This window comes from Macaca fascicularis, chromosome 17 (assembly GCF_037993035.2).
Source record: "Macaca fascicularis isolate 582-1 chromosome 17, T2T-MFA8v1.1".
Lineage (NCBI taxonomy): Eukaryota > Metazoa > Chordata > Mammalia > Primates > Cercopithecidae > Macaca > Macaca fascicularis.
This window is the reverse complement of record NC_088391.1, coordinates 12,011,170-12,033,031: the sequence shown is the minus strand read 5'-3', so window position 1 is coordinate 12,033,031 and position 21,862 is coordinate 12,011,170. Positions and strand designations below refer to the sequence as shown.

Here is a 21,862-nt window from a genome sequence, read left to right as displayed (position 1 = left end):
AAGAATGGTAAGAGAAATGCGTATGATTTAATGCAAAACGAAGGACTGCTGAGAGGCAGAAACAGCACAATTCCTCATAGAACTTCAGGAATAATTTTTAAAAAAATAATATATTACATGTCAGAACTGAACAAAGCCGGTTGAAAAGCACAGTTTAAGTCTATTACTCTTACTTTTCAATACTGAATCTCAAGTAAATTTAAAAGCAAAAGGTCTCAAGAGACTAGTCAGCAGATTTATGTATTATAGACTTCAAAAAGTTAACTCCTTTGCAGGGAGTTGAGAGTGGCCTTATTAATTCCTTACTATCCTTCCTTGGTTATAGATCAATTCTAGCTGGTTATAATTAAAAACTTAGCCATTTGACCTTAGGTATATCTTTCAAGATTCAGCAAAAACTGCTTCATGGAGCTTTTTCTGACCAACTAGAGAGACGGCTGTTCACTTTTCATGCACTTAGTACATGCTCTTATATCACACTAGTATATTTATTTTTATGGAGGCAACCAAGATGTGCTCACAAGACTGAGTACTTAGATGTGTTTACAAGACATGCTTACAAGACTGAGTACTTAGAGGTCAAAGGACATCTTATTCACATTTGTATCCTTAATGCCGAGCAGGTTGCCAGGCACAAGTAAGCAGTAAGTATTTGCTGAATGGATGACTCCCTTATCCATTTCTATGACTGTTACTACTGTGTTCTAACTATGCTTTGCCCTGTCATTTGTTCCTTTTTTTGAATCCTCCATATCTAGACTACTGTAGAGTCCTATAGTTTTTTTTTTTTTTTTGAGACGGAGTCTTGCTCTGTCGCCCAGGCTGGAGTGTAGTGGCGTGATCTCGGCTCACTGCAAGCTCCGCCTCCTGGGTTCACGTCATTCTCCTGCCTCAGCCTCCCGAGTAGCTGGGACTACAGGCGCCCACCACCACACCTGGCTAATTTTTTGTATTTTTAGTAGAGACAGGGTTTCATCCTGTTAGCCAGGATGGTCTTGATCTCCTGACCTCGTGATCCACCCGCCTCGGCCTCCCAAAGTGCTGGGATTACAGGCGTGAGCCACCGCGCCCGGCCGAGTTCTATAGTTTTATCTCCCACATCTACGTTCACTGTTATTACTGTAATTCAGACACTTGTCTCTATCACCTAGACCATTATACATCCCCTAACTGATCTGCCTACCTCCAGCCTTTCTTTTCTATAGGGATCATTCAGGTAGTTTAAAATGTAGACTCATAGGCATCATTTCCAGAAATCATAAATCAAGAGATTCAGAGTGGGGCCTGGAATCTGCCCTTTCAACGAGCACTCTAGAAGATTCTAATGGCACAGGCATGACATTTTGAAAAATGTTATCTCCAAAGACTGCTGTTTGATCATTAGGCTTTCTAAAGCAAATACTACTAATACTCTGCAAATGTTTACTGAATCCTATGTATACTTGGTATCCAATAACATACATGAAAATATTTGCCCATTACCTATATTCTCTTTGTATATGCACTCCCTATTGCCATGAATTTCTTTCAAAGCATTGCTTATGTATGTCTCCTTCACTAGAAGCTCAATGAGAGCAGACAGGAAGTATTTCTCAGAAGCAGAAATAAGCCAAAATCGGAAAGATGAGCACGCAAATTAGCTAGACAAAAAAATAGGGAAGAAGAAGGTAAGTTGTGGGTAGAGGTAACAATATGTATAAAGAGCCAGAGAGCATGGTGGTTTTGAAAATGAAAAGAAATTCAGTAGGAATGAATGGTAAATGAAGATAGGTGAGGGGATGAATATGGCAAGCTGAGCCAAGAGTGTAAATCAGGGGCCTGATCACAAAGGAACTTGAAAGTCATATCAAGTTTAGATTTTGCTGTAAGGACAAAGGGAGATGATCAAAGGTTTGACACAATAAGTAGCATGATCAAATTTGCATGTGATTTCTCTGCTCAACAACCAACCAAATAAATTCAATTTCTTTAGCTTGGCATTCAATGCCTGTCTTTAGTCTGCCTTTTTGCCTTGTCTATTGGTCCCTTTCAGACACAAAACCACCAAAGTCAACCTGAATTACTTGCTATTTCCTGAACAAACTACATATTCTTCCTCATGTTGTTCCCTCTGCCTAGAACATTATCACTCTACCACATCTTCAAATTTCTTAATCTCACCTATCCTTCAAGGTTCAGCTCAAAGGAATAATTGCCTAACTCTGCCCAATACTATTTGCTTTTTCTTCTCAACTATCATTATATTTTTTTATATTTTTCTCTTGGCACATACTACATTCAACCTTACACTATACTTTATCTGCGTACTCTTTGTTCCCCTTCCTACAGATTAATACTCTGAAGAAAAGGGAAAGTTCATTACTTATGTCAAGTAGGTAATAATTATTTGAATGACTGAATGTATAATCTTATCACATAATTGCTTAGAAACATGCAGCACCTACGCCAGGGAAACTCCTCCCAAATCATGATACTTACAGTATATTGATAAAATAATCTCTGTCCTCCCCGATAGCCTGAAGAAATATAGTTTAATTAACAGCAAAACAAGTCCTAGGTGTTTTTCACATAAGAAAGACATAATTCAGCAAATCTCAGTTGGCAAACTTATCAAAGGAGGGATGAGAAAGAACTTTTACTATGTACCTACATTATTTAATTTAATCCAAAGCTATGAGACATTATTGTCATCGTCTCCATTTTTCGAGTGAGGAAAGTGAGGCCAGAGAGATTGATTTGCCCAGCATGATACAATTAATCAATGAGCTACGATTTTAACACAGGTTTGCCTGAATTCCTATAGTTCTCCCCAGTCTACCATATCGCATTACTTACCTAAGTCTAATCTGAATGTATCTAATTCTTTTACAGGAGATTGGTACAGTGGCAGAGTCAGCCCTTGATCTTTGAATATTATTGGAGTTGAAGCCAGCTGATTATAAGAGGGTTTCCTTTGTGGAGTTTTAAATAGGTTTGGTTCATAATTGTTGTTTTTATGTTCAGAGTCTTCTGCAGGTTCAGAATTATAGGGTGCAGCTTCTGAAGAAAGTTCTTCAAACCAATTAAGACTTATTGGTCCTAAATCTATTAAAAAAAAAAAAATCCCACCTTAGTTTTAACCAGTGACAGACAAATTTATGACCCAGAACAGTTAAAGATCGTAATAAGGAAAAAAATGCTTAAGATCTTGACTATGGATTACTTTCGTTAAGGCATATTAATTAAACAAGATCATTAATCCATTCTCTTGTGAATCTATAGAAAGGTGTAACAAGAGTTCACAAAAGTGACAAGATGGCATTTAACTATATTATTAAAAGCTGTATATATTAGTTTTTATTTTCATTTAATTAAATTTTATTTATTTTCTTATTATTCATGGTTCGGAATAAAAAACTATTCACATTAAGAATACACGCCACAGATAAAATTCAGCCAGGTGCGGTGGCTCACACCTGTAATTCCAACACTTTGGGAGGCCAAGGTGGGCGGATCACAAGGTCAGAAGATCGAGACCAACCTTGCTAACACATTGAAACTCCGTCTTTACTAAAAATACAAAAAATTAGCCGAGCGTGGTGGCAGGCGCCTGTAGTCCCAGCCACTAAGGAGGCTGAGGCAGGAGAATGGCGTGAACCCGGGAGGCGGAGCTTGCAGTGAGCCGAGATCACGTCACTGCACTCCAGCCTGGGCAACAGAGCAACACTCCGTCTCAAAAAAAAAAAAAAAAAAAAGAATACATTCCACAGATAAAATTCAAATAATTCTGAAGAGTACACAAGATGTGGCAAATCTACGGGTATGAGGCACATGTGGACTCTCACATAACATGGGAATTCTCTCTTAAAGGGAAATGACAAATTTGTATTATGAGCTATCCACCCTCTACCATTACAGTTCCAAACTACTTTCATAATAACACTATGGAATCATTTCCCCTTTTCATGATGTTGACATTTGTAACAACAGTGCAAAGATGATGCTGGATAAAACTGCTGGCATATTTGCACGAGTTACGGCAGTGGCACCAAACTAACACTAGTAGTCATTATATTCCTTACCACTGTGTGTCCTTATTAAAAAAAAAATAATGATGCCAGTTTAACATAAGAATGTCCCAATGAAGCAGTAAAAATTAATTTTAAAGCTCAATGCTTTAGCACTTCTTTTAATAATCTGACAAAATAGGAAGCATACATAAAGCATTTCTGCATGTTAAAGTACAATAGCGTCTAGAAAAGCACTCATGTATTGAGCTGTGATCTGAACAAGCAATTTTTTCAATGAAAAGTCATTTTTACTTGAAAGAACGGCTGACAAAGTAAGTTATTTCAACTTAAATAATTTGGTAGACATTTTCTCACAAATCAATGAAGTGAGCTTGTTGCTGCAAGGAAATCAGAGTTTCAAATGAAAATTAGAATTTCCAGTGGCTCATTTCTACCCAATCTTAAAAGACTGTTCTGAGATCCATGGTGATGTTAATGAATGTCATTTTTAAAATACTGTTTAATGCAATGTATTAATATTTGGAAACTTTGTATAATTCAGAATGCCACTATCTTCCAAATAATCACTGCACGATGTTGCACCATGGAAAGACCTATGGTATATCTATTAGATCTTTGAAAAATCTATGCAAAGTACAAGGAAAAATACCAAGTAACTGAAGACTATTAAAATATTCCTTTTTTCAACTATCTAGCTGTGTGAGGTTAATTTTTTTCATATACTTCTACCAAAATAACAGATTTGACTCAGATAAGTGAATCCAGCTATCTCTATTTAGCCAGACATTAAAGAGAACTGCAAAAACGTAAAAATTATTCCACTCAACTTGTTTTCAAAAAGTTATTTTTTCTAAGAATATTGTGATAATATGCAATGGGTTAGCTTTCACTATTTTCAAGTAAATTAATAACTTTCAGTTCTTAGTTTTTTTTTTTTAAACAGAGTCACGCTATGTGGCCAGGCTGGAGTGCAGTGGCCAGATCTTGGCTCACTGCAACCTCCGCCTCAGGGGTTCAAGCGATTCTCCTGCCTCTGCCTCCTGAGTAGCTGGGATTACAGGCACGGGCCACCACGCCCAGCAAATTTTTTGTATTTTTAGTAGAGACAGGATTTCACCATGTTGGCCAGGCTGGTCTTGAACTCCTGGCCTCAAGTGATCCGCCCACCTCGGCCTCCCAAAGTGCTGGGATTACAGGCGTGAGCCACCGTGTCCGGCCCTAAATTCTTAGTTTTAAATTTCTAATATGGTAAGCTACATAAACAAAAGGACTCCGGGGGTCCTAGATCATTTTTAAGAGTGTAAGGAGTACTGAAACCAAAAACTTAGACAACTTCTGCCATAAAGTAACATTAATGCTTCTGATTTATTAGTAACTCTTCCTACTGCTAGTCAAGGGGCCAGTTTCCTCTTTATCCACTAGAGGCTCTATATTTATCATCTGGTTGACCTGCAAACGATGATTATGTTGTTAACTGGATTTATGCATAAGGAACAGTTTATGGTTCTAAGCAAAACTGTGACGTATTGGGTTTTTAGCAAGCATTTTTTAGAAAACAATTTCTCGGCGTAATTTATAAAGTTATATAAAAATTTTCAATACCTGCTTTGTTGCAGCGTGTCTTAAAAATTTCAAAAAATGTTGGCCTCTCTTTGGATCCAATAGACATTTTTACCTACAATATTCCTCCAACGCCTGGTAAGTAAGTCTGCAAAACAGAAGACCAAAATGCACTTACACAGGGATGCATTCCTTAATATGTGACCGAGGTAAAAATCAGAAGCGCTGGAAAATTTATCTGAAATTCAGTCCCAGCTCCTGGAACGATAACAGCTTACTGTGAGGTTGGGAACATTTTACAGTCGTGCTGTCCAAACAGGTGCCACTAGCCACATGAAGCACTGGAAACGTGGCTAGTGCGACTAGAGAAGAGGATTTTCATACGATTTAGTTTCAATCACGCTAAGCAGTGACGCGTAGCTAGTGGGGACAGAGGGCTCCTGTTAGAGAACAACGCCGCCTGATAATTCCCGTCAGCCTGTCTTCGGAATACAGCGACTACCGGGGGCTTGAGTAAGGCGGATGCAGGGTGCCCAGCCGCTGTAAAACACTTCCCTCAAACAGCAATATTCCGTTAAAGTGATCGTGTTTCCAATTAAAGAAATTTCAGATGGCGATATCTGGGACAGCTGGGAGGGAGGTAAGCCTTTGAGTGCAAGGCGGAGCCCAAAGGCCGGGCTGGAGGCGGGAAACGGAGACCCAGGGAAGGGACGGGGCTCGAATTTGGCGAAAACTTGCCTTCGGGACAAGGACCTTTCCCTCAGGCATGAGTGGGGGTTGGCAGAGACAAAAGGACAAGAGGCCGCGGCTGCGACCCGGGGCGTGAGGCGCTCCCCCACCACGCTGGACTGGGACTGAGGAAGACGCGCCCGTCTCCACCACCCCCTCCCCCACCACTAACCCGCTCCAGAGGTGCAGCTCTTTTTTGTCAGGAGTAGACTGACAAAAACCGCGCCGGTCACAAATCTGTCCGCTCAGGCTTCTCGGGGCTGCGACCCACCGCCGCAAAAGAGACCCGAGGCGCAGCAGAGCCACAGCAGTTCCACCTCTGCCGCCTGATTTCAGAAGCTCGCGCCACAAGCCCGCGCTGGCCACGTGACGCCGTGACGCGGCACGCAGCACACGCACCACCCGGAAGTCAGGTCTGGCTGGGCCGCGCGGGTGTTTCTCAGTGTGGCGAAAGTTAATTCCTTGTCAGGCATCACAGCCGTCAGTATCGGACCGATCAAAGCGGGAGCTGGAGTGTGTGTTCTCTTCTCGCTGACCCTTAAGAGTCCCAGACCACCCTGCTTGGAGGGGCCGCCCCATGCCTACTCCAAGTCCCCCATCCCTTTCTTTTTGGTCTAGGTCATGTTTGGGTGGGCGCCTTCGGCACACGACCTGGGACCTTTGAAAGACCTTTGTTCTGACCTTAAAAGAGATGTTCTCTCAAGACCTGTTCCCTAAAGCGAGCCAGTCTTACAAAAGCTTACAGTGGTCGGTGTGTGGTTGCGGATGACTTCACTTCGTGGTAGTGGGCGGGGCTGTTATTTGAAATCAGATTTTAGTTCCTGTAGCTGTGCTGCTATTGGGTAGCAGGTGTTCAAGACTTCCAAGCTTGAAAAATTGTGAAACCCATCTTAACTCGCTCATGAAGTGTTAGGTACCTCGCTCCGCAGGCCTTGGTAGTATCTTTTGCATTCTTTTTTTTTTTTTTTTTTTTTTTGAGACGGAGTTTCGCTCTTGCTGCCCAGGCAGGAGTGCAGTGGCGCGATCTCGGATCACCGCAACTTCCGCCTGTCGGGATCAAGCGATTCTCCTGCCTCAGCCTCCCGAGCAGCTGGGACTACAGGCATGCGCCACCACGCCCGGCTAATTTTGTATTTTTAGTAGAGACTGGGTTTCTCCATGTTGGTCAGGCTGGTCTCGAACTCCCGACCTCAGGTGATCCGCCTGCCTCGGCCTCCCAAACCGCTGGGATTACAGGCGTGAGCTACTGCGCCCGGCCCATCTTTTGGATTCTTAGGATTCGGATCACCTGTCTTCCTCGCAGGCTGAACTGGAAGACCTGACTTGATCTCTGAATTCGTTGGTTCTGTAACATGCCTAATACAAGGCTGAATAGGGTTTGTTGTAAGACCTACAAAGCCTTCAAATGGATTCAGTAAGTGAGAGTTGCTCCTATGGGGGCCTTGCCTCTTCCAGAAGGTGCTTGAGCAGTAAACAGAAGCAACCTTGGATTAGAAAAAGGATGGGCTCCACTTGGTTCCTTAAGGACCATGTTAGTTTGATAATCAGTAATCCTTAGCTGTAGCAGGAGGCCTTACTAATGCAGATAGATTCTAAAGCTTTTGCTCTAATTCGCAAAGAAATACGTCTGTGATCCTTACTAATAACAGCTACCACTTACCGAACATTTTATGAGTTAGGCATTCTGCTTTGGGTTTTCAAGCAATACCGTGTTTAATCTTACAATAATCCTATAAATCGGTCAGTATTGTCAGATGAGGATGCTGAATCAAGTAGTTAAGTAATGTGCCTGGTAGTAAGGCCCAGGTTTGAATTCTAGTCTGTTTGACTTCATACACTTAACTAACCTGTGATTTATTCACTCTATAAATCAGAACGATTTGCTTTGTCCCCTTTTTTGGGGGGAAGGTTGTCTCACTAGGAGTGGGCTAGTGAGAACCCGTGGCGTTTCACACAAGTCTCAGAAATACATTTTCTCTCATTATGTACACCCCCCTATAGCTTTATGTTTCTTGTTCTCTTTGTACCGGGGACTTGCCACTCATTAGCTCTACCATAATAGACTTTCTTACTTATTATCTTCTAGTGCAGCTGCTCAATGTACTATTTGTATTCAATTTACAATATGCTTTAATTTTTATTAAAAACATTATTTCCGGCTGGGCATGGTGGCTCGCGCCTGTAATTACAGCACTTTGGGAGGCTGAGGTGGACAGATCACCTGAGGTCAGGAGTTCAAGACCAACCTGGCCAACATGATGAAACCCCATCTCTACTAAAAATACAAAAAATTCACTGGGTGTGGTGGCATGTGCCTGTAATCCCAGCTGCTCGGGAGGCTGAGATGGGAGAATCGCTTGAACCCAGGAGGTGGAGATTGCAGTGAGCCGAGATCATGTCACTGCACTCCCGCCTGGGAGACAGAGCGAGGAGACTCCATTTCAAACAAGCAAACAAACAACAACCCCAAAAACCATTATTTCCTAAAAGTTGTATATATTTAATGTGCATGACATATTTTGATATATGTTCATAGTGAGATGATTACTACAGTCAAGCAATTAACATATCCATCTCTTCACATAATTACCTTTCTTTTGTGTGCGGTGAGAGGACCTGAAATCTCTCTTTGAAAATTTCCAGTATAAAATACAGTACCATAGTCATTATGCTGTAAATTAGATCTCTAGACTCGTTCATTCTACCTAACTGTAACATTTTAGGCTCTGATCAGTCTCTCTCCATCCCTCCCAACTTCCTGTCCCTGGTAACCACCCTTCTACTTTCTGCTTCTATGTATTTGACTTTTTCAGATTCCACATATCAGTGAGTTTATGCAGTAGTTTTCTATCTGGCTTATTTCACTTAGCATAATGTCCCCCAGTTTTACCCATGTTGTTGCAAATGGCAGGATCTCCTGTTTTTGTTTGTTTGTTTGTTTGTTTTTTGAGATGGAGTCTTGCTCTCTCTGTTGCCCAGACTGGAGTGCAGTGGCGTGATCTCAGCTCACTGCAACCTTCGCCTACCGGGTTCAGGCAATTCTCCAGCCTCAACCTCCCGAGTAGCTGGGCTTACAGGAGCATGCCACCACACCCGGCTGAGTTTTGTATTTTTATTAGAGGCAGGGTTTCACCATGTTGGCCAGGTTAGTCTCGAACTCCTGACCTCGGGTGAATCCACCTGCCTTGGCCTCCTAAGCTGCTGGGATTACAGGTGAGAGCCACTGCGCCCAGCCAGGATCTCCTGTTTTAAGGCTGAATAATATTCCATTGTATAAATACGTGCCACAATTTCTCTATCCATTCATCTGTTAACAGACACTTAGGTTGTTTCCATAACGTGGCTAATGTGCGTAATGCTACAACGAACAAGGAAGTGAAGATCTCTCTTCAGGGTATTGATTTCATTTCCTTTGGGTAAATACCCAGTGGTGGGATTGCTGGATTATCTGGTACTTCTATTTACTTTTTTAAAGGAACCTCATACTGTTGTCCATAATGGCTGTACCTTAAAATATTACCTGACATTACCACATTACCTTACAAAGGATCTTTAGAATGGTCACTACAGGAATATATGAATTAATCATTAATTAAAGCAAATGTGTGAATAAGCTGGAAATGAAAAACAGCTTTGAAAAAAAGATTCCCTGAGCAGTGAATTGAAGAGGTAGGGAAAAGCAATTAGGTAGGAATCAGGTGGCAATTAGACATCTGTAGATAGAGCGTCTCTCCCTCAATCAGGGTAATAGGCGGCAGCTCCCATTAGAATCTGAAATAAATGGAAAAGCCAGGAATGAATCTGAACGAACCTGATCAGGAGAAAGAAGGGGCGGATGAAGGAGGAAGGCAAAATAAGGACACAAACAAACTGGCTAGGATATTAGGCTGCGCCTTAGCACCTGCTGAGCGGATGGAGCGCTTTGTCCGTGTTCCCTATGGCTTGTACCAGGGTTATGGAAACACAGTGCCTTTGGGCCAGCCTGGACTCTCAGGGCACAAACAGCCCGACTGGAGGCAAAATATGGGTCCCCCCACTTTTCTGGCCAGGCCAGGGCTGCTGGTGCCCGCGAACGCCCCTGACTACTGCATGGACCCTTACAAGAGGGCGCAGCTTAAGGCCATCCTCTCCCAGATGAACCCCAGCCTGAGCCCGCGGCTGTGCAAGCCCAACACCAAGGAGGTGGGCGTGCAGGTGAGCCCGCGGGTGGACAAGGCTGTGCAGTGCTCGCTGGGGCCTCGCACCCTCAGCAGCTGCTCCCCCTGGGACGGCAGAGACCCCCGGGAGGCCCTGCCAGCTTGCGGGGTCACTTCGCCCGGCACCGGCCGCAGGAGCTTGATCCGCCTGCGGAGAGATGGGGACCACGCGGAGAGCAAGGCGCTCCCAGGCCCTGAGGAGGCCAGCCAGCCGCAGCCATCACCACCGAGGTCAGAAGCTGACAGGCCGGAGAAACCTGGGCAGCCGGAGGAATCGGGGGAGAAAGACGCCCTGTGCCCTCAGGAAACGAAGAGCAAGCAGGTGCCGGGAGACGCCGCCACGGAGCCTCTCCGGAGGCCCAACTTCCAGGTGGATCCTCTGTTCCCTCTTCTTAGTCCTCGACCTGCCCCATCCTCTCCCTCCTTTTCCATCTATGGGGGCAATAAGAGCAAAATCTTCTCTCTGTTCTTCCACGTACTTGGTGAAGGAGAGGGAGCTCTGAAAATATGCATTTCACGTGGCCTGTATGTTTGGTAAGTTTTGGGTAAAATAGGTGCCAACCCAACTAAGCCTGTGAAAACCAACAGTCTGGCAACTACTGCTACTGGGGGGTTTGGAGACGAAGAAGGGCTTCGAGTCTGTGATATATGAAATCAGACTTTCGTTTTGGGAAGATTGTGCCGGTAGCATTGTGGAAAATGGATTGGAAAAGTACCAAAGACGGCAGCAAAAAGAATCCCAGAGTAATCTTTATGAGAGATGAGAAACTGAATTAATGCAGTAGTCTTGAGAATAGATACAAGTGAGGTTAAAGAAGTCATTTTTTTTTCCTTATACAAAGTCATAAAGAAGGATCTGGCTTTTTTCCCCTTGCATGACGGTAAAGTACTTTTCTTCTTTCTTTTCAGTTTTTGGAACCCAAATATGGCTATTTTCACTGTAAAGATTGTAAGACCAGGTGGGAGAGTGCTTACGTGTGGTGCATTTCCGGAACGAACAAGGTAAGTAAAATGAGTAGGAGGTGAGAGGAGGATGGGGTGGGCACAGACGTTAAGCGAGGAAGAATGTGATTCCTGAGGGAGCATGACTGTCACAGTCTTGTCTTGATCTTGGTGGCATCACCAGTGCCAAGTGTACCGGAAGTGCTCAGTGAACGAATGGAACTGAATCGGATCTGAGTTTCCGAACCATACTCTGGCGTTATAGTTGACAAAATGTCAGGTTACTTAGATGAGCTTTTGTCCTTGTGTACACTGGAAGTTTTTGTAACCGTTTTTTAGTTGGTGTGCTTGGAATAGGTCTGGGCCTTAGCCCTAGGACATTTCCACTGTTTGTCCACAAGGTGGAGCAATAAGTGAAAAAACTTACTGGAAAGATTTGCCTGTAAGAGACTTAGGCTACGCCTAGGGTTTCCTTTGCCCCCTTCCTAATTTAATTGCCAACATATTAGGATTGGAAAAGACTTCACATTAAATTCTGCATTTCTTTATCTTCATGAATCCCGTAGGCTCTGGTCATTAGAGACCCTTGTTTGAGACTGAGAACAGCAGGCTGCCCCTGAGGCTTCCTCTTCTTTTCCTCGCCCTGTGCACCTCGTTTTGCAACAGTCTACATGGCCCGATGTTATTGCATTTGAGTGCGAACGCCCTGTGCTATCGCCTGTTTAGAAATTGCCTTACTGGCCAAAGGACTGTGGAGAGAGAGGGCAAAGAGGCATTGAGTTCCGGATGAAAACCTGACTTCTCACACGAGCTATTTACTAGAGACCTAGAGAGGGAATAGATTTTTAAAGTTGAAGTTGAATTTACTTCCTTCTCTTGCCAGAAGAAAAACGAGTTTAATTCAAACATTCCAAGGCACTAGGATACAAAGAACAAAACATAGAACTCGTTCTCAAGGAATTTATTTTGATAGGAGTGATGGAAACAAAATGTAATTAGGCAATACGTGCAGTAGCATCCTTCATATGGAAGCAGTACAGAGATAGCACAGGAAGGAGGGGATTAGCCCTGTCTCAGGGAAGACAGCTTGATGTCCAAGCAGGATTTTACAGAATAAATAGGAGGAAGAGTTCACCAAGCAAGGCAGGGGGAAAATGTGCACAGGAAATTGCACAAAACCTTGAAAGCAGGTGGTATTGATAGGTAACCACAAGTAATTTAAAGTTTAAGCCGGGAAATACTGAAAAATGAAACATGTAAGAGCTAAAAGACAAGGACAAAAAGTATGACGGCCACTTCCCATTATCTACTGTCGTACTTGGTGTACATTATTGGGGAGTTTTCAGAACTATGGAAAAAGTAAGTATTAATAATGGTATTCCAGCTGGGTGCAGTGGCTCAGGCTTGTAATTCCAGCACTTTGGGAGGCCGAAGCGGGTGGATCATTTAAGGTCAGGAGTTCGAGACCAGCTTGGCCAACATGGCAAAACCCAGTCTCTACTAAAAAGACAATAAATTAGCCAGGTGTGGTGGCGGGCACCTGTAATCCCAGCTACTCGGGAGGGTGAGGCAGGAGAATCGCTTGAACCCAGGAGGCGGAGGTTATTATTCCAATTTTACGGGTAAGGAAAATTAGATTCAAAGAAAAAGTGATTAGTAAGAACTAGTATACCTTGAAACCTCAAGGGTAGAGGTTGGTAAAAGCAAGATACAAGGCAAGGGAATGGATTACTGAAATTAAGAACTGGGAGCCTCTGCAGGGTGTGGGTATGTATAAAAGCTTGCATTTTGAAAAAAACATATTTCTCTTTAGGTTTATTTCAAACAACTCTGTTGTAAATGCCAAAAGAGTTTTAACCCTTATCGAGTAGAAGCAATCCAATGTCAGGTGAGCATATGAAACACTTCCATTGTATCTATAATGTTTCATTCCTAAAATGAAGCCTCTGTGACAAAATGTTAGGATTTGATATAGCTGGATATTGGTATAGGAGTGTTCTGTATGTTTGAAATGTTATATTTTAGAAAAATGGAAGCATAAATTCTAGTTTGCATCTTTTTGGAAGGGAAAGAGGGGAAGATTCACTATTTCAAGTTGCCTTATGGGGTGTGTGTGTGTTTGTCCTCTGACACCCTCGGCATAGTTAGAATGTAGTAATGTAAAAGGTAACTGCTATTAATTGTTTACTACATGCCACATTTTGAGATAGTGCTTTACATGCATTACCTCCTGTCATCTAATCTTTGTGGGAGATGTTATTTCCATTTTATAGATCTGAACGCTAAGTTCAAAAATAACTTTCCCAAGTTTAGATGGATAGTATCAGAGCTCTGACTGGATTCTATGGTGTCTCCAATGTTTAGAAATTCACAGAATTGGGTGAGATCCTTAACTTGCTTTTTTTTTTTTTTTTTTTGAGACGGAGTCTCGCTGTGTCGCCCAGGCTGGAGTGCAGTGGCCGGATCTCAGCTCACTGCAAGCTCTGCCTCCCGGGTTTTTACGCCATTCTCCTGCCTCAGCCTCCCGAGTAGCCGGGACTACAGGCGCCCGCCACCTCGCCCGGCTAGTTTTTTGTATTTTTTAGTAGAGACGGGGTTTCACCGTGTTAGCCAGGATGGTCTCGAACTCCTGACCTCGTGATCCGCCCGTCTCGGCCTCCCAAAGTGCTGGGATTACAGGCTTGAGCCACCGCGCCCGGCCCTTAACTTGCTTTTTGTAATCAATATGTTTTTAAATCTAAGTCCTTAGTTAACAATATTTCTTCTTTTTCTATAATTAGTAGAAATAAATGGGCCGGGCGTGGTGGCTCATGCCTGTAATCCCAGCACTTTGGGAGGCCGAGGTGGGCGGATCATGAGGTCAGGAGTTTGAGAACAGCCTGGCCAATATGGTGAAACCCCATCTCTACTAAAAATACAAAAATTAGCTGGGCGTGGTGGCGGGCACCTGTAGTCCCAGCTACTCAGGAAGCTGAGGCAGAAAAATTGCTTGAACATGGGAGGTGGAGGTTGCAGTGAGCTGAGATGGTGCCACTACACTCCAGCCTGGGTGACGGAGCAAGACTCCATCTCAAAAATAAATAAATATATAAATAAAATATATGATATTTTGAAAACTAGCTTATAAGTGATTCATCCTCTGATTTTCTAGTCTGACATTCTCAGTCTGATATTCGATATAACTACTTATTAAACTGGGTTTAAATGTATTTTCTTTTTACTCCACCCCTTTTTCTTTTCTCTTGTGTTCACTTGAATTTTTTTAATATTTCATTTTCCTTTCTATCATTTTTTAATGTCCTTTTGATGGTTACCATAGAAAAAACATGACTGTCTGACTTGTCAAAGTCTAAATTGTTAATCTTGCTTTTTTTTTTTTTTTTTTTTTGAGACAGCCTTGCTGTGTCGCCCAGGCTGGAGTGCAGTGGTGCAGGTGCAATCTTGGTTCACTACAAGCTCCGCCTCCCGGGTTCAAGTGATTCTCCTCCCTCAGCCTCCCAAGTAGCTGGGACTATAGGCGCCCACCACCACCACGCCTGGCTAATTTTTGTATTTTTAGTAGAGACAGGGTTTCACTATGTTGGCCAGGCTGGTCTCAAACTCCTGACCTCATGATCCACGCGCCTCCGCCTCCCAAAGTGTTGGGATTACAGGCGTGAGCCACTGCGCTTGGCCTAATCTTGCCTTTCACAGACAATGCAATGACTCCAGAACACTCTAACTACATCCTAACTTATATGCTATTATTGTATACTTATTTTACTTATATTTAAAATTTTATAAGATTGTTGTGTATACTCAGTATTCATTTAGTTTTAGCTACACATTATTTCTGTTATTCTTTGTATCTTCTTGTTTCTAGGGCCACTTTCCTTTGACTTGAAATTTAATGTTTTCCATAGTATTGGTCTGGAGGTGACAAATTCTATTTTGTCCGGATATATATATATATATATATATATATATATATATATATATTTTTTTTTTTTTTTTGAGATAGAGTCTTGCTCCATCACCCAGGCTGGAGTGGCATGATCTCAGCTCACTGCAACCTCTGGAGTGGCATGATCTCGTCTCACAGTGGCATGATCTCGGCTCACTGCAACCTCTGCCTCCTGAGTTCAAGTGATTCTCCTGCCTCAGCCTTCCCAGTAGCTGGGACTACAGGCGCATGCCCCACGCCCGGCTAATTTTTGTATTTTTAGTATAGACGGGGTTTCTCCGTGTTGGCCAGGCTTGTCTCGAACTCCTGACCTCAGGTTATCCACCTGCCTCGGCCTCCCAAAGTACTGGGATTATAAGCATGAACCATCATGCCCAGCCTTGGATACCTTTTTAAGAGATATTTTCACTGCGCATAGAATTTCTAGGTTGGAAATAGTTCTTTCTGCCCTTTAAGGATCTGAATTTCATTGTTTCTATGAAACAACGTAGCTCTTACTGCATCTCTTTTGAAGTAATCTTCTCTTCTCTTTCCCCTTCTTAAATTTGCTTACTTGTCTTTGCCTTGGTTTTTCAGCAGTTTTACAATGATATGCCTAGTTGTAGTCTCTTTGTAATTGTCCTGCTTGAGTTTCACAGTGTTTCTTGAAACTGCAGCTTAAAGATTTTAAGTCCTTTTGAGAAATTATCAACTGTTATCTTTTCAAATGTTACTTCTGCTCCTATTCCTTCTTTCTTCCAATTACTCATACTAGACCTTTGCACCATATTTCTTTCTGTCTCTTATGTGCTTATCTATATTTTCTATGCTTTTAGCTCTTCTTGCTTTAGGCTGAATATTATCTACTAAACCATCTTCCATTTCTCATCGCAGCTCTTTTTAATCTGTGATTAAAACATCCATTGAACTATTGATTTTATGTGTTGTATTTTTCTGTTCCAGAATTTTTATTTCTTTAGAAGAAAACTTCAATTTTTCTGCTGGAAATATTAGTTTTATTTCCTTGAACATATTAGCACTTAGTGATTTTAAAATCTGTGTCAGAGAACTCTATTAACTCAATACCCTGTGAGTCTATTGCTGTCCTCTTGGCTTTCAAGTATGTTGTTCTGTCTCCTCATATACAGTACCTAGTTATTGTTGATTGAGTGCTAGCTATTACATGTGAAAAATCTATAGTGAGAGTAAACAGTCCCAGATATCAAGCACTCGCCTATTTCTGAGTTTTCATCTCTAATGCTCTGATAATTTCTCAGTGATCCAAATAGTTATTTTTAGCTCAGCTTTTGTAGTCATCCAGGAGACTTAGTTAGAATTACCTAATCCACCATTTCCAGAAGCAGAAATCTACCTTTAGGGTAAATCCTTATTTTATTGAGCCTTTCTTTGTAAGGATGTTGTGAGAATTAAATGAATTCATATATATAAAGTGCTTAAGAGAGTGCTAGGCACATAGTAAACACCATGTGAGTTTTACTTGTTAGAATTTTCTTATAAGGAGGCATATTCTTCAACAGAACAGTTTGATTAAATCATGTTTAAGACTGCAATTAGAATAATAAAAATGTCTATTTTCACAATACAAAAAGGTACATCTTGGCCAGGCGTGGTGGCTCACGCCTGTATTCCCAGCACTTTGGGAGGCCAAGGCGGACAGATCACCTCAGGTCAGGCATTCAAGACCAGCGTGGCCAACATGGTGAAACCCCATCTCTACTAAAAAATACAAAAATTAGCTGGGCCTAGTGGTGAGTGCCTGTAATTCCAGCTACTCACGAAGCTGAGGCAGGGACAATTGCTTGAACCCAGGAGATGGAGGTTGCAGTGAGCCAAGATCTCACCACTGCACTCCATCCAGACTGGGAGACAGAGTGAGACTCCGTCTCCAAAAAAAAAAAGTACATCTTGATTTATTCCGTGTGGCTATGGGACATGTAGAAAATAGAACAGTGATTATCAATGTCAAAGATTGGCAGGGTTGGGGGGATGGAACCAGGGTAATGTACCAGTTTCCATAGGATATTAGTTTTAATTATTGGAAGACAGAAATGAGATAATGGTCGAAAGGCACTGTTTTATATCCTAGTAAAGATTAGGCACGACTGGAAATAAACATTAGTTTCCTCCAGAACACCCCTCTCTCCCAGTTTTAACAACCCAAAATATATTCAGACATTGCCAAATATCCACTGGGGTTGGAGATGGAGTAAAATCACCCCTGGTTGAGAACATCCGCTCTAGTCTTTTTTAAATGTTCACTTAATTCCTACCCACTGCCACTCACCCTGACCTGCCTACAAATCTAAAAATCTGCTTAGTGAAGAAACTCTATAAAACTCTTGATTAATTTTTTTCTCTTACACTATGTTGCCTTGACTGGTTCAGCTACAAATATAAAAATCTACAGAGTGAAGAAATTCTACAAAACTCTTAAATTCTTCTTTTACATTATGTTGTCTTGATTGGCTCCACAGTATTCTCTTGAATATCTTCTGTGATCATCTTGAAAATATATTTGACATTTAATATGATACAAGTAATTTTGTACAACTTGGTCTTGGCCTTCGTGTAGGACTCAGAGGATGAAGATTTCAGGGACAGGGTAATAGGGAGCAGTACTGTGATCTGAGGATTACATTTGAAACACTAAACTGATCATTTAGTGTCCAAACTCTTCCTTGTTTCCTAAAGACCTGCTCAAAGTCTCATTGTTCCTGTCCTCAAAAGAAAAGACACATAGATCTAAGGAGGCCTCATCGACAAGAACTGTGTGGTCGCTGCAAAGACAAGAGATTCTCCTGTGGCAATATTTACAGCTTTAAACATGTGATGTAACTTGTACAGTGTGACTTGTACAGGACCTCTGAGCTCTTCTTGTAACTGACTGTGCTGTATTCCTTTTTTGCAACTTGGCTCTGACCTGGCATTGGAAAACGGCTAGGCTTTTGTACTTTTTGTAGGTTGTGTAACAATTGTACAATGTGAATAGAATAAAATAAATGCATGTGCACTAGACCATGAAGCCACATTAATTGGTGATCCTAGTGTGAAAACATCAATATATGGCATTGGGAAATGGTAGATACTGTCACTTATATGAAGGGGAACTAGTGAAGAAAAATAGCCATTCTTTTGACAAATTTGTGTAAGTCAGATGTTCTAAGCACTGGTTCTAAGTGTTATATATAGAGATGATGAAGGGGCAAGGTCCTTCCTTCAAGTCTGCACAACTATAGCAAATGCTGAAGAGCCTTTAGCATGTGCCGTGCATTGCTGTAACTCCCCACAGCAGCCATATGAAGCAGGAGCTATTGTAGCTTTTCATAGCTGAGGAGATGGAGGCACACAGAGGCCAGAGCAGAGTGCCAGGATTTAAACCAGGTAGAGTAGGACTTGCTTCATGCTTTCACAATTACATTTGTACTTCTCAAGTTCAGAATGTGATAAATGCCATGAAGGAAACAGGGGGCTATGAGAGTAATCTTTTAGACAAGGTGGCTGGGAAGAGGTGACATGAGATTGAGACCTGCAGGATGAAGGGAGCTGGGAGAAGATGGTTTTGATCTAAGGGAACAGCAGGAGCAAAGGCCTTGAGGGGCTGAGGAATAGGATCCCCCTGGGGCTGACGTGGGGGATGAGGCTGCAGAAGACGGGGCTCTGATCACAAAGGGTTCTCAAGGCCATGTTTAAGCAAATGACAGCCCATGAGGGGCTTTCAACAGTGCAGACACATTCTCAGTTCAAAAAGCTCACTTTAGAGGGAGACCGGTTGGGAGGTTAATGAACACATGAGCAAACTGATGGCTTGGACAAGGGTGGTGGCCAGGGAGAGGAAGAGAAATCCATGGGTTTAAGGTCATGTTTGAAAATGTGCAGGGCTGGCAGTGGAAGATGGAGGAAATAAACAATGACTCTTAATATTGTGCTTTGAGCTGTAGGGTGAATGGAATTGAGAGCTATGCCAGGTAGGAGGCATGTTCTGGGGTCAGGTTACCTACCTGCAAATCCTGGTTGCCGTACTTAAGAGATAATTTTGGGCAAGTCACTCTCTACCCCTCAGTTTACCTATCTGTAAAATGGAGATGATGATAGTCCTCACACCACCAAGAGATAGGAACTAAAGGAGTTGAGGCATGTTCATCACTTAGAATAATTAGTGCCTGTCACTTTGAGGGCTCGATACATTTACCTCTTATTTTAGTGGATCTATTTAGTAATGTGGGGAAGGGCTTCTGTTTTCAACATAAGTCTGAAGTGCTGGAGACATCCAAATGGAGATGTCATGTAGCCTACTGGGTATATGTATCTGGAATTTAGGAGGTAAGTCAGAGTTAGGGATAGATTTGGAGATAAATAGTTTTTAAAACCATGGGCCTGGATGGAATCACCTGCACCAAAATCTCACAAATCACCACTAATTAACTGACTAATGTAACCAAACACCACCTGTTCCCCAACAACCTATGGAAATAAAAAAATTTAAAAATACAGTTTCACAGAAGCGGGAAAGAAGGGAGTACAACACAGGGCTCTGGGGGCATACCAACACTTAGAGCAATGATTCTAAAACCTTAACATCCCAGGAGTCACTGGGTGAGCTTGTTAAATGAAGATTCTGATTCAGTAGGTCTGGGGTCTGAGACTGCAAATCTAGGAAGCTCCCAGATGCCATCAATGCTGCTGGTGCCCCAGACTATACTTGGAGTAGCAGGAACTTAGAGGTTAGATGAAAGGTGGGCTCAAGAGGGATAGGAAGAGGATGAGGAGATGAAAATGAAGAAGAAACAGTATTTCCAGAAGGAAGGAAAGTCAACTGAGTCAAATCCTGCTGGGAGGTCGAGAAAGGTGACGACAGGTCCATTGGATTTGGCAGCATGGAGGTGACGGGTGAGGTTGAAGAGAGAAGTTTCCATGGAATGGTGTGGATGGAAGCAGTGTTAAGTCCAAATAGTGAAGAGAAGTAGTACTTCCTAGATGTTTTGCTGTAAGAAAGCAGAGAAACTGGTGATAGGTAGAACGGCATTTGGGGAAAGGGGAGGCACTGAGTATGTTGGCGTATTAAAGGGAATCATTTAGAGAAGCTGATGGCAGAGCAGAGAGGGGAATGCCTGCAGGAGCAAAGCCCTTGAACAGGCAGCAGAGATGGGGTCCAGAACGCCAGTGGAGCAATTGGCCCTTGAGGGGAGCAGTGATATTCCTTTGATTAGAAAAGGATGAAGCACCTAGAATATAGGGCTAAAGATAAGTATATTTTTGGTGGGGAAGGTGAGACTCATTTGTTTACTCAATGAATTATGAAGCAAAGCCATCAGCTGAGACAGGATGCTGAGGAGAGAGGAAAATACGAGAAATAACTGTCTCAGGCATTAGGAAATTGAAATGATCAGGAAGGGCATAAGTGTATTACAAGATTGTCCGATAGCGTTGAGATTTGAGACTTTCCTGGTTGCAGTCGCATACTAGTGTCACACTTCTAGTAATGAGGACACTTCTAGTAGTGAAGATATTACTAGAAATGTAACATTACCAGTGTCATTGTTTGTGTGACACTACATGTGTGACTTGCATTCTAGTAATATCTTCATCTTCGTAATGTCACACTTCTGGTGCAGCTGTGGGAAGAGTCAGTTTTAGGTTCAACCAGACTTGGGGTTGAACCAGCTGAGTAAGACAGGGGTAGGGCATCCCTTGTGAATGTCAGCAAGGGAGGGATTATAATGACCCATGGAATTTAAACATGCCCCAAAAGGGAGTAAAGACATGTGAGGGCCACAGACTGATATTCATGACAGGAGAATTGTTAGAGGGGTGGGGGCTGGAGTAAAGGGGACCTGGGAAAATTCCTGAGTAGGGGGCCTGAAGGTGGGATCTGGACCTGGTTCACTTACTGCTGTGGATCAGGTTTTGATATAGCCAGGAAATTGGATGGCATTTCACCTGGTCATTGGCTTCCTTGCTGTCCCTTCGACAAAGTGAACCTGCTCCTCCTTCAGGGTCTCTGCGTGTGTTTTTCCCTTTGCTGGAATGCTCTTCTCCCTGGATATCCATTGTATCCCCCACTTCATTCAGATCTCTCCTCAGATATCACTGGGTAGAACAGAGTGAAAATGCCTGGAGGTAAGAATGTTAACAGGATGAGAGAAAAAAGATTTCGTACAGGTTATACACAAGACTCCTGAAGTCCTGGAAATGACATCGGAAGCTGGGGTGAGCAAGAAGCTGTAGTCTCTCCAATGAATAAGGGGCAGGAAGCAGGAGGGCTTTAGGTCAGCAGTTCCCAAGCCCGGCTGCAATTCAAAATCATCAGAGGAGCATTACAAAGGATTTAAGGGATCCGCAGGGAGGCCTAAGCCTCAGGATTTTAAAAAAGGTTCCCCAGTGCTACTAATGCAGCTGAGAGTCACAGCCACTGCTGTGGATGACAGTGATGGGGTTGGGGAAGGAGGTGGCTAGTACAGCCAGATGGCAAGAATTTCGAAGCC

At 42.6% G+C, this 21,862-nt stretch overlaps 2 protein-coding genes across 8 annotated transcripts in view; one reads left to right on the top strand and one right to left on the bottom strand.

The window, feature by feature from the left end:
- The window catches only part of BRCA2 (BRCA2 DNA repair associated), a 92,896-nt gene extending 86,242 nt beyond the window's left edge, over nt 1-6,654 (bottom strand). For all 7 annotated transcript variants that reach the window (XR_012426807.1, XM_005585600.5, XM_074021823.1 and 4 more), the window contains exons 1-3: nt 6,472-6,654; nt 5,613-5,718; nt 2,836-3,084 (exon numbers count right to left, since the gene is read on the bottom strand). Coding sequence is in view for 6 of the 7 variants with exons in the window: in XM_005585600.5 (XP_005585657.3) it covers nt 2,836-3,084; nt 5,613-5,679 (316 nt within the window). In the remaining variant the exon portion in view is untranslated. The remainder of the gene's footprint in view (nt 1-2,835; nt 3,085-5,612; nt 5,719-6,471) is intronic.
- Nucleotides 6,655-10,102: 3,448 nt separating this feature from the next.
- ZAR1L (zygote arrest 1 like) lies at nt 10,103-18,390 on the top strand. The gene is made up of 4 exons (XM_005585601.5): nt 10,103-10,865; nt 11,405-11,497; nt 13,251-13,325; nt 18,072-18,390. The coding sequence occupies exons 1-4, from the start codon at nt 10,212-10,214 to the stop codon at nt 18,213-18,215; spliced, it is 966 nt and encodes a 321-aa protein (XP_005585658.2). The 5' UTR covers nt 10,103-10,211; the 3' UTR covers nt 18,216-18,390.
- The last annotated feature ends 3,472 nt before the right edge of the window (nt 18,391-21,862 follow it).

What these genes read in the sequence shown, in the direction of transcription:
- ZAR1L (XM_005585601.5), top strand. Translation starts at nt 10,212, where the DNA reads ATGGAGCGCTTTGTCCGTGTTCCCTATGGCTTGTACCAGGGTTATGGA. An exon ending in TCCGGAGGCCCAACTTCCAG is followed by an intron (nt 10,866 to 11,404) that starts GTGGATCCTCTG and finishes CTTTCTTTTCAG; the next exon opens with TTTTTGGAACCCAAATATGG. An exon ending in TAGAAGCAATCCAATGTCAG is followed by an intron (nt 13,326 to 18,071) that starts GTGAGCATATGA and finishes TGTTTCCTAAAG; the next exon opens with ACCTGCTCAAAGTCTCATTG.